General features: G+C 37.1%; 1 protein-coding gene across 2 annotated transcripts in view; it reads left to right on the top strand.

Annotated features, from left to right (window-relative positions):
• The window catches only part of LOC136038466 (atos homolog protein A-like), a 93,740-nt gene that overhangs the window by 60,795 nt on the left and 20,630 nt on the right, over positions 1-12,315 (top strand). For both annotated transcript variants that reach the window (XM_065721532.1, XM_065721531.1), the window contains exon 8: positions 1,968-2,157. In XM_065721532.1, coding sequence (XP_065577604.1) covers positions 1,968-2,157 — 190 coding nt within the window. The remainder of the gene's footprint in view (positions 1-1,967; positions 2,158-12,315) is intronic.

Genomic DNA, 12,315 nt, shown 5'->3' with positions numbered 1-12,315 from the left:
GTATCTCAAACAGCAAGTTGAAAAAAAAATGTTGTTCAATCCCGCTTTCTATGGCTATAATGAGAGAAAGGTTGAGATGGCTGGGACACATTCTGCATATGATGGATGACAGATTGCCAAAGATTGTCCTTTTCGACCAATCATCTAGAGCCAAATGAAAAGCAGGTTGAACCCTAAAAGAGTGGGAGCATGTCATAAGGAAAGATTTAATGGAAATGAGAACTTCCTGGTAGAGTGTAAAGAGGGATACTTTGAATAGACTGGAACTGAGAAGGAGTGTGCCTTGTATTGGTGTAGATGGCGTCCAGATTGTAGATGGCGTCAGATGGCTTGGTGCTGCATCGATTTGTTAGCAGTAATAGTGGTATAAATGTGATGTTGCGCCTTCCTTGGATAAGAATCAGAGGCATATATTGACAAAGCAAGAATCATAGCTATTTTCTCTTCTTTTTGCGTTTCTTATGAATCCTCCTCCCCCTCAAAATGATCTCCTACCGTAATTGGCTTTCATCCATCGTAATTCTACATAAGAGTATGAAAATGTGCATTATGTTTTTTGCGGAGCCGAACAGAAGTGAATTCGGTTATTTTTCCTATCCATGACAGAAGTGGAATGTTAATTTCTTCTTCGTGTTCATTATGTCTTTAGCGGAACTGAGCGGAAGTGAAGTTATTCATTTTACTCTCCACAACAGGAGTGTAACGTTCATTAGGAAAAAAACGCTATGAAGAGGAACGTTCATTTCCTCTTTACGTTCATTATGTCTTTCTTGGAACTGGACTTTTTCATTTCCCTCTCCACGGCAGCAGAGGAACGTCCATTTTGGAAGGAATGCTAGGGAGAGGAACGTTAATTTCCTCTCAACGTTCGTTATGAGTTTTGCGGAACTGAACAAAAGTGAATGTATTCATTTTTTCCTCTCCACGACAGCAGAAGAACGTTCATTATGAAGGGACCGTTACGAAGAGGAACGTTTGTTTCATCTCCAGGTTAATTATATATTTTACGGAGCTGAACAGAAGTCAGCTTATTCATTTTCCATCTCCAGGACATGAGAGGAACGTCCATTATGAAAAGGACGTTATGAAGAGGAAAGAAACGTTTCCGTCCTTGTGAAAAAGCGTTATGAAAAGAGGCGTCCATCTCCTCTTTACGTTCATTATGTCGTTTGCGGAACTGAACGGAAGTGAACTTGTTCATTATCCTCTCCATGATAGCAGAGTAACATCCATTATGAAAGGAATGTTAGGGAGAGAAACGTTAAATTCCTTTCCTCGTTCATTATGTGTTTTGTGGAACTGGGAAGAAGTGAAGTTATTCAATTTTCCTCTCCACGACAGGAGAGGAACTTTCATTGTGAAAGGACTGTTATGGAGTAACGTTTGTTTACTCTCCAAGTTTATTATGTCTTTGCGGAACTGAACAGAAGTAAACTTATTCATTTTTCATCTCCAGAACCGGAGAGGAACGTCCATTATGAAAACGATTTTATGAAGAGAAAAGTCCATTTGTTCTTCATGTTCATTATGTGTTTTTTGAAATTGAAAAGAAATAAACTTATTCATTTTTCCTCCACGACAGCACGCTCTTTAGATAAATGGATGGTTATGGCTAATTCCAAAACGTTTAGCCTTTTCCTTCCTATTGCTATTCTGCTATTGGAACTTCATAAAGCTCAAATAAGTGGTGAATTGATGTCTTGGAATTCATAGTATAAAAAAATCAGAATGATATTATTTTGAGGTATATCCATTTCACACTTCATGTACGGGTCCTAATACCCATACCCGCATATGTTGCGTATGTTGCCGCAGTCCAGCCTTAATTTTACTATCGAAAAAATAGACCCTGGAAACCATCAGTTGTCCTTATTTCTGCCTCTTCCGATTGGAAAACTACTTTTATAGTCTGCCTGAACTTACCATTAGAATCAATATGTTTGTTTGAATCGCTTCCTTTTATTTAGGCTACGTGATGTTCAAACTGAGAATGAGGACGAGCCTGGTCCAAGTCGATCGCGCAATTTACATATTGACTCAGAATGTTCCGCTTTTCCGAATAAAGTCAAGAAAACAATAGAGGGTGATGCTAATGATGAAATTCAAGAAAGATGTTCACCTAAAAATACTGCGGTTAACACTACGAAACCAAAAATGGTAAGTCATTCTGTTAATGATTAATACATTCTGTTAATCTTTTGAACTTTTTCAATGAACTCCCACTGAAAATAATCAATGAACTCTCACAGAAAATAATCTAGTGAATATTCCTGAACTTCATTATTTTGTGAATGACCTGAAAAGTTTTATTTTGTGTATAAATATGCTAGTTTCTGTTATGTTATTTTAGTAATTCAACTGATGACGATTGCTGTATATATGACCGAAATATCTGGACTTTTGTACCTATATTTTTTACTGTTTAAATAAACTGATTTATAAAATAAACTGATTTATCCCCATTTGAAAAGTTATTTGTTCGCTATAGGGAAATCACTCCCCCCCCCCCTCAGTTAACTTGCCTGTGTTCGACATTTTGACAATCTTTTAAAGTACAAAAGACAGAAAAAAAAAATCTGTTTGGATTGATGAAGGGGAAACTTATATGACAATAAATGTCTTAAAACATTTGGAAAAACTGGGAATTCAGTTTCTAACGAAAAAACATCAGGGTGCCGTTATACAATTTTTAGTATTAGTATGTACCGAAATAAAAAAAAGAAACTGTAAAAAAAAATTTAGCAAATATAAGATAAAAACACATGGTGCCAAACAGCTTAAGAACATATTGTTCTCTGAACAATTAAATAAAAAAAACAAGTTTTTTTAACTGAAAGTAAGGAGCGACATTAAAACTTAAAACGCACAGAAATTACTTCGTATATGAAAGAGGCTGCTTCCTCATCAGCGCCCCGTTCTTTACGCTAAAGTTTGACTATTTCTCTCAATTCTTCTTTTTAAAACAGTAAAAAACTTTAGCGTAAAGAGCGGGGCGTTGATGAGGAAGCAGCCTCTTTCATATACGAAGTAATTTCTGTGCGTTTTAAGTTTTAATGTCGCTCCTTACTTTCAGTTAAAAAAAACTTGTTTTTTTTATTTAATTTCTGAACGTTTTTGAATCAATGCATGTTTTGATTTTGGCTCTCCGCAGAGGAATAATCAAAACGAAATTTGCATATTATTTTTTTTTTTGGCTAAATGGCTTTCTCATTATTTTGATCGAATGATTTTGAGAAAAAGAGAGCGGGGGACGAAGCCTAGTTACCCTCCGATTTTTTGGTTAATTAAAAAGGCAACTAGAACTTTTAATTTTTTACGAATCTTTTTATTGGTAAAAGATTTACGTAACTTATAAATTAGCTTACGTAAAGAACTTTTGTATTCTCATGTTTTTATTACATATATGAGGGGATTCGCCCCTTCGTCAGTACCTCGCTCTTTACACTAAAGCTTAAATTTTATCCCAATTTATTAAGAATGACCCCTGAATCACAAAAGCCGTAGAATAAATAGTTGAAATTACTAAAAATACTTTAGTGTAAAGAGCGAGGTATTAGAAGGAGATGAGCCCCTCATATGGGTAATAATTTCTGTTTGTTTTAAGTTTTATTGCTGTTCCTTACTTCCAGCTTAAAAAGCTTTTTCACATTTATTTTTTAATTGTTTTTTTTAAATAATGCTAGTAAATCCTACTCTCCCTTCATAGAAATTTTCTTCTCCCTTGACAAATTCTCGATGGAAAGTTCCCCCAGCATATCTTCCTCTTCTCAACCCCTCCCCCCAACCAAAAAAATCCTCCTGAAAACGCCTGTATATTTTCCAATAACCATTACTATATGTAAGCACAGGTCAAAGTTTGTAACTTGTTGCCCCTCCCTCTGGGACTGTGGGGGAGTAAGTCGTCCCCAAAGACATAGTTATAAGGTTTTTCGACTACGCTGAATAAAATGGCTATCTCAGAATTTTGATCCGTTGACTTTGGGAAAATAATTAGCGTGGGAGGGGGCCTAGGTGCCCTCCAATTTTTTGGTCACTTAAAAAGGGCACTAGAACTTTTCATTTCCGTTAGAATGAGCCCTCTTGCAACATTCTAGGACAACTGGGTCGATACGATCACCCCTGGGGAAAAAAAACAAACAAACAAAAAAGCAAATAAACACGCATCCGTGATCTGCCTTCTGGCAAAAAATGCAAAATTCCACATTTTTGTAGATAGGAGCTCGAAATTTCTACAGTAGGGTTCTCTGGTACGCTGAATCTGATGGTGTGATTTTCGTTAAGATTCTATGACTTTTAGGGGGTGTTTCCCTCTATTTTCCAAAATAACGCAAATTTTCTCAGGCTCATAACTTTTGATGGGTAAGACTAAACTTGATGAAACTTATATATTTAAAACCAGCATTAAAATGCGATTCTTATGATCTAGCTATTGGTATCAAAATTCCATTTTTTAGAGTTTTGGTTACTATTGAGCCGGGTCGCTCCTTACTACAGTTCGTTACCACGAACTGTTTGATATGTTCAGAGAACATATGTTCAATATGTTCATATGAACATATATGAACAATAAATGAACATATGTTCAATATTGAACATCTTTTGAACATATTGTCAAAAACACATGGTGCCAAACAGCTTAACATAGCTATAGCTTTGATGTGTAGCTTTCTCACTAAACATATCGTTGATGTTTTAACTTTTTTCACGGTATAGAGTCCCAGCACCAACGAAAACGTGGCACTACCCCAAGAACTCCATAGTATGGAGAACTATGAATATATTATATGCTATAGTATGGAGTAAATCCAAGATGACCCCAAGGGACGAAAGTACCTCTATTATAATGTCCTTGGTACTTTAAGGGAACAAGATGACTTGATTCCACTGATTACACGGAGGAGACAACACCTAGGAAACTGGACATAAATTAAATATTGACCTTTTCTTCCCTGTATATTTATATGGGAAGCGGCCTTCGTAGGATTATCAATCCATCAATACTCGAAGGATAAACCATTAATCATCCCTTAGGTTTGTATATGTAACGATTTCCTCTCATTCTGGTTTACCCGAGGTGTACAGGCTGCGCAAATCTACCTGGTAGGTCTGGTACAGTGTATTTCTGGGTCTTCCCGGGGTACAATATCCTGGTTGTTCCCAAAAGTGTTTTTTGGGAGGCTTATGACTGTCCATAGGGAGGATGTGTCCGAAATGTTTCCACCGTCGAACTCTGATGATGTCGGTCACTAGAGGTTGTCCCATCGTTTCATGGATGGGCTGGCTCGTTGTCTTCAATGATCAGTGGATATACAATATTATGCGGAAGCACAGGAAGTGAAATGCCCTGTTTCTTTTCTCTTGTTTTTATTCAGGTACCATGTTTCAGTTGGCGTAATGATTTCGCCAAGCAAAAGTCTAACATATGCATATAACCTTGCGATTAAAGTGGTATTTTTAGCCTCCATATGACTGACATACTTGACTTAATTCCTGTCGTCCTCGAAGGTCGTTATGGGGCATCTTCTTCAACCAGTTCATTGATATGCCTCCTGTAGGTGCTTCTGTTGTCGGCCAGGCGGAGGAGTTGTGACAGACTATGGGGTGAAAAGTTTTCTTTCCATCTCTTCTGGGGGTGACCTTCGGGGTATTAATCGTGTACTCGTCCATCAAGGCTATCTTTGGAATACGAGTGTTAGCCATGCGTTGAGTATATCCGAGTCATTTGAGTTGTTGTAGTTTCTATCCAGAATCATAATTTTATCCTGAATTATGAGTTTTACTTTTGGAATTGTGGATAAAGCTGCAGTTGGAAACTCAATCGCGGTAGGCGAAACCGGCGATGCGTCGTAGGGATTTGGTTTTAAAGGCAGCTAGGTGACACTTATCGTCAGTCTTAAGCGTCGAGGACTGACAGGTGTAGATGACAGTCGGAGTAATGAGGGAGTAGAAAAGCCTCGTTTTGAGGATTGTTCATAAATTCTTATTCCTCTAAATGGGCATCAGGGTTTTAAAACTGGATCTCGCAAGTGTCAGGCGTCTTTGAGTTTGTTCATCAGAAGTCAGTAGGCTCCCTAGGCAAGTAAAGTCTTCCACCAACTCTGTGGTATCTCCACCAAGCCGGAGGCTGAGATTTATCTTTGAATATGCTAGTTTATTTATCACTATTACTCTGATAAAGGCGCCGGACGGGTTGCCTGTGAGTGAAAAGGTTGCATTTAGGAAGAGATTGAACAGCTCCGATGATAGTAGGCAATTTTGTAAAACTTTAGTAGAGGTTTCGAAGCTTTTAGTAAGTCCTTCTTTAGTCACGACGCGGCTTCTGAACTTCTTATAAATGTCTTTAATCAGAGAGATCAGGCTCGATTGGATGCCAAGGTGAAGAAGGTTGTTCCACAGACTTTATCTCCATATGAGATCAAAATCTTGTTTCAAGCCTATGAAAAGGTGGTAGATCCTGCGGTCAAGTTTGCTCTACTTTTCCGTGATCTGTCGAGCAGTGAATATCTGACCAATTGTTTATGTATTAGATAGGAAGGTGGTTGGTCTTCTGGATTGACCATTGAGGAAATGGCTCGTATACGTCCGAGTATGACTCTTGTGAGGATTTTTGCGACGCTGCTGGTAAAATTTATAGTAAGTTGTCGCAGATAGCTTTAGAGCCTTTTTTATGTAAGGGGATTATCGTCGCTTCGCTCCAGGATTAGGAAAAAATTACCTTTTTCCTAAGCAGCTGTGGCAATTTTGTGACAAAGGCCAAGGAGTGGTTCGCAGTTTATTTTCACAAGTTCAGGTTGGATTCCATCAGGGCCGGCAACTTTATCTGTTTTCAGGTCTCTGATGGCTGTTTCTATTTCAGAGCGAAGAGTGGGAAGACTTGGGTCTGTAGAGGTTACGGGGAAGCTGTAGAGAACTGTTGGGCCGAATTCAGATGCCCGAATTCAGTTTATTTTTAAAATGGTTTTACATCGAGAGGGGATTCCGCCTGTGGATTCTATTTCATTTCCATCTTCGTCGACAAGGGAACATGCCTTGATGTCCGTCTTATTAGCCAATTCCCACACTAGTCTATACATGAAGTGGGAATCTCCTTTCTTGAGCGCCGATTCACATTGATCGCATTTTTCTTTAATAAAAGCGCAATGATTACGTCGGATGGCTTTCTCTACAACCAGTTTGAGGTACTTGTATCGTTCTCTGCTTTCTTTTATCTTGTTTTTTCGGGAGTTGGCGCTTTTCGTCGAAGAGAGAGATGGTATTGTCTGTTTTCCAAGGTTGCTGGTTGGTTTTTTGAGTCCCCGGTGTTGAATGAGCGACATCACATATGATTTTTGTGCTGCTAGTCACCATGCTGTTCATATATCTTGAACAGGATAGGTGGAGAGTTCGTTGTAAGTTCCGAATATTTTTCGGTTAGATTGGTGATGTATGTTATACGTTGTGTTTTCATATTTCAAGAGATATACTTGAAATGGGGGGGGGGGGGTATTTCTCTGAAAACTTTGATCCAGTTTTAAGTCTCGTTTTGAACCTAGACATGACGAGCAAGTGGTCCCTGTCAAAGTCGCCACCAGCTAGCGTAACCGCGTTTAGGACAGACATTTTCCAACGTCTAGACACGACGATGTAATCTATTGAGTTTTTAGTTTTCCCATCCAATGAGGTCCAGGATATCTTACAACGAGGTCTGCGCTTGAACAGTGTGTATGTAATGACTAAATCTCTGTCTCGGCATAATTCGATAAGGCGTTTTCCTCTTCTGTTCTTTTGTCCATTCCCAAATTTGCCTGTTACATCTTCGTGCCCTATGTAGGTGTTTCCAGCGATGGCGTTGAAGTCACCAATGTCAAAGATTATGTCTTTTTTAGGGACAGAATCAACTAGGCCTTGGAGCTGCAGATAAAAGTTTTCGGACTCTTCGTCGTCTTTTCTGAAGTCCGCAGCGTAAACTTGGATAATTGTGAGTTTGGTAGGTGAACTTTTCAGGCGGATCATGATGAGCGTTTCCAAGAGGGGAATTACAGTGGTTAAGGTTTTTCTGGCCTTATTAAACTGCAGGAAACCTACACCTGGTCGATGTCTGCCATTGTTGCGTCCCGAAAGTAGAAGGGTGACATCTCCATGCCTCTTCTCACCAGTGACTGGAAGATGGGTTTCGGCCAGATCATCCCTAAAAGAAAAATAAAGACGCATCAGTGGTCTGTTTTCTTGCAAAAATAGCAACATTTCACGTTTTTACAGATAGGAGCTTGAAACTTCTACAGTAGGGTTCTCTGGTACGGTGGATCTGAAGTCTACGTAATAATTTCTCTCCATTTTACGTTTTGATGTTGGTCCTTACTTTCTGTTTAAAAACATTTTTTTTACCCAGAAACTTTCTTGCGGATAATCTCAGGTGAAAAATGTTTCTTGCGCATTTTCATTTGAAAAAGACTATAATTTCTGATTGTTTTAAAGTCACACCAGTAATCCCCTCCGTGAGAAGTTTTTCAATAAAAAGTCAGCAAAAAGATATTTTCCAGCAAAGTTTTTTTCGTAGGAAGGGCACAAAAGAAACTTTTAAAAACGTATCCAAAATATTAAATTGATATCTACTCACTTATGATTTATGGGTATATTTCTGGTCTACGCTATTATCAAGTACATAATAACATTAAATACCTAAATGAGCAAAATTTATTCCGTACAGGAGGGGGATTGCCCCTTCCTTATCCACACCTCCACTTCAAGGTTTCAGAAACTTCGGAGTGTGCTCATTAGATTAGAAATTGAGAGTTCTAGTCCTTTTTTTTTGAAGTCCAAAAACATTGGAGATCAACCAATTGTTTGGGGGTGATATTCTTGAGGGGGGAGGGTATTTTCCGGTTTTTTTTCTGGGGGGAGTGTCATTTTCCGTGGGATGTATTTTCTGGTGGGGGGAGGGGTAAACGCTGGCCACCGGAAAAGGACAAGGAAAGATAAAAAAAGACCGCTAATATCTATAGATGCGTCAAAAGAGTCATGCTTAATGCCGATAAAAACCAGAAAAGAACAGAATCGTCTAAGAATAAGAACGAAAGAATTGCAACTAATCATGTGAAGAAGAGAAGAGGAAAATCAGAATTGCTCGTCAATAAAACGAAAAGTAATTAAAATCTGACCTGCACTAGACTGGATTCTTATTAACTTGACGAGGTTGGAGTAGCTCAAGTCCATTTGATCTGCTTTGTTTGTGTGGGACGGGGAGGGTTTCAATTGTTGTTGGCTTTCTTTGAAAAAAAAAATGTTTCTAGTTTTCTTTTCTCTTCTTGCAATGTTATTGTTGTTCCATTCTTCCGGTTTCGTATTCCTTTCGTTTTTATTGTACTAATATAAATGAATGAATAAATCTTAAAACGAATAAAGATTTAATTGAATATGTGAATCAAGATTGAAACGAACAGAAATCTCTGCAAACAAGAGTATGGGTACTGCCTTCTTCCCTTACTGTAAAAGTCTAAAACCTACTACGTAATGCGCTTTACTGAAAATGAATTATATTACAAATATTTGCTTACATGCTTATTACAACATTGAAAATGAAAATGAAATTACAGTAGAATTAAATTTTTAAACGATGGGCTTTTCAGTAGCTAATATCATTATATATCAAATATTTAGTTTAATCTTGTTTCTTCCCAAAACCGTTAATGACAAATTTAGTTTCACTACAAACAAGAACTTAGCTAATGCCTCCTTTTCTAACTGTATAAATATAAAGCCTACTGCGTCATTGACGCTTCATTGAGAGTTATAATCGAATAGAATCGGAATAGAATAGAATCGGTTTTATTTGCACAATCTCTCGTATCATAAAGCTATATGGCGCTTGTGCTTACAAAAAAAAGGATTAAATCAATCGACAAAAAAAAATCAGAAGACAAATAGGATTAAATCAACAATTCTTATACTTTGATGCAAAGAAAGGGATGAAGGAGTTGGAAAAACGATTTGTGTGTGAAGGAGGAGCGGCTAATCTGTCAATGTTCTTCGACCTAGCACTTCGATGTTTCACTAAAACTGGTGGTAGTATCGATCTGAGATCGATACACCCGAAACACCACCTGAGGTGGTGTTTATCACTTCTGAGAAGATATTGGCCAAATTCAAGGATCAAACTGAGACGACGCTCTTGAAGAGAGGGAATTTGTAAAGTGGATAATGCAAACTTATATTCGAGTTATATTACAAATATTCTCTTTTCCAGTTATTACAGCATTGAAATGAAAAGAAACTTTACACTATTCAAATTTTACTTATTCAATTTCATTTATTATAAAAAAGAATTTTACTTTATTTATCAATAATAATCAATTTATTTACTTAAATAGAATTAAGCCTTTATCTTCCTTATAGTATATTAAACGCTAAATGCATATTAAATGGGTTCAATACCTTGTGGCAATTAAAAGCTTCTCCTTGTACTATAAAATATTACATTTAAGCGCCACTTGGTGCAGAAATTTTACCCCACTACACCACTGCACGTGTGGGGAGGGGGGTTTAATAGATAACAAGATAAACATGTTCGATGAAATCAGATTCCAACCCGGATTTTTAGCCTGTTGGTAAAATGGGTTCTGACTATAGCTGATTTAGCTGCTCAGTTGTTTTTATCATTTCTAATTCCTCTCTTGCTAAAAAATGCAATTTTGTCGTTTGTCGCTTTACCGCGAAGGGTAAAGCGTTAGTTAGGTAAAGAAGAGTTTGACTCTTTCTCTTAACTCTACTTTTTGAAATAGTAAAAGCTTTAGCGTAAAGAGTGAGGCGTTGATGAGGAAAATCCCCTTTCATATACGAAGTAATTTCTGCTCGTTTTAAGTTTTAATGTCGCTCCTTACTTTCAGTTAAAAAAAACTTTTGTTCTTTATTTAATTTCTGGACGTTTTTGAATTAATGCATGTTTTGATCTTGGCTCTCCGAACATAAATAATTAAAACAAAATTTGTATATATATATATATATATATATATATTTTTTTTTTTTTTTTTTTTTTTTTTTTTTTTTTTTTTTTTTTTTTTTTTTTTTTTTTTTTTTTTTTTTTTTTTTTTTTGGCTAAATGGCTTTTTCACAGTTTGAATCGGAAGATTCTGAGAAAAAAAGAGCGAGGAAGGAGAACTAGTTGCCCTCCAATGTTTTGATTACTTAAAAAGGCAACTAGAACTTTTAATTTTTTACGAACGTTTTCGTTAGTAAAAATATACGTAACTTACGTAACGAACTTCTATATTCGTATGTTTTGTTGCGTAGATGAGGGGGTTCAATCCCTCGTCAATACCTCGCTCTTTACACTAAAGCTTAAATTTTGTCCCAATTCCTTAAGAATGACCCCTGAATCACAAAGGCCGTAGAATAAATAGTTGAATTTACTAAAAATACTTTAGCGTAAAGAGCGAAGTATTACGAGGAGGTTAACCTCTCAAATGCGTATTAATTTCAGTTCGTTTTAAGTTTTAATGCTGCTCCTTACTTTCAGTTGAAAAAAACTTTTCATATTTATTTTTTCATTGTTTTTTAAATAATGCTAGAAAATCCCGCGCCTCCTTTATTGAAATTCTCTTCCCCCATGGCAAATTCCTCCATGGAAAGATCCTACCACGTAACCTCCCTCAACATCCCCCCTTAACCAAAAAAATCCCCCTGAAAACGTCTGTACACTTTCCAATAACCATTTCTATCTGTAAACACAGGTCAAGGTTTGTCACTTGCAGCCCCTCCCACGGGAGCTGTGGGGGAGTAAGTCGTTCCCAAAGACATAGTTATTAGGTTTTTCGACTAGGGTGAATAAAATGACAATCTCAGAATTTTGATCCGGTGACTTTGGGTAAAAAATGAGCGTGTGAGCAAAAAATGAGCGTGCCCTCCCATTTTTTTTGGTCACTTAAAAAGGGCACTAGAACTTTTAATTTCCGTTAGAATGAGCCCTCTCGCGACATTCTAGGATCACTGAGTCGATATGATCACCCCTGAAAAAAAAAACGTATCCGTGATTTGTCTTCTGGCAAAAAATGTAACATTCCACATTTTTGTAGATAGGAGCTTGAAGCTTCTACATAGAAACTACTACAACAGGGTTCTCTGATACGCTGAATCTGATGGTGTGATTTTCGTTAAGATTGTATGACTTTTAGAGGGTGTTTCTCCCTATTTTTTAAAATGAGGCAAATTTTCTCAGGCTCGTAACTTTTGATGGGTAAGACTAACCCAGATAAAACTTGTATATTTAAAATCAGCATTAAAATGCAATTCTTTTGATGGAACTATTGGTATCAAAATTTCATTTTTTAAAGTTTCGGTTAC

The sequence above is a fragment of the Artemia franciscana genome, chromosome 18 (assembly GCF_032884065.1).
Source record: "Artemia franciscana chromosome 18, ASM3288406v1, whole genome shotgun sequence".
Classification (NCBI taxonomy): Eukaryota; Metazoa; Arthropoda; class Branchiopoda; order Anostraca; family Artemiidae; genus Artemia; species Artemia franciscana.
This window is presented reverse-complemented; position numbering and strand designations above follow the sequence as displayed.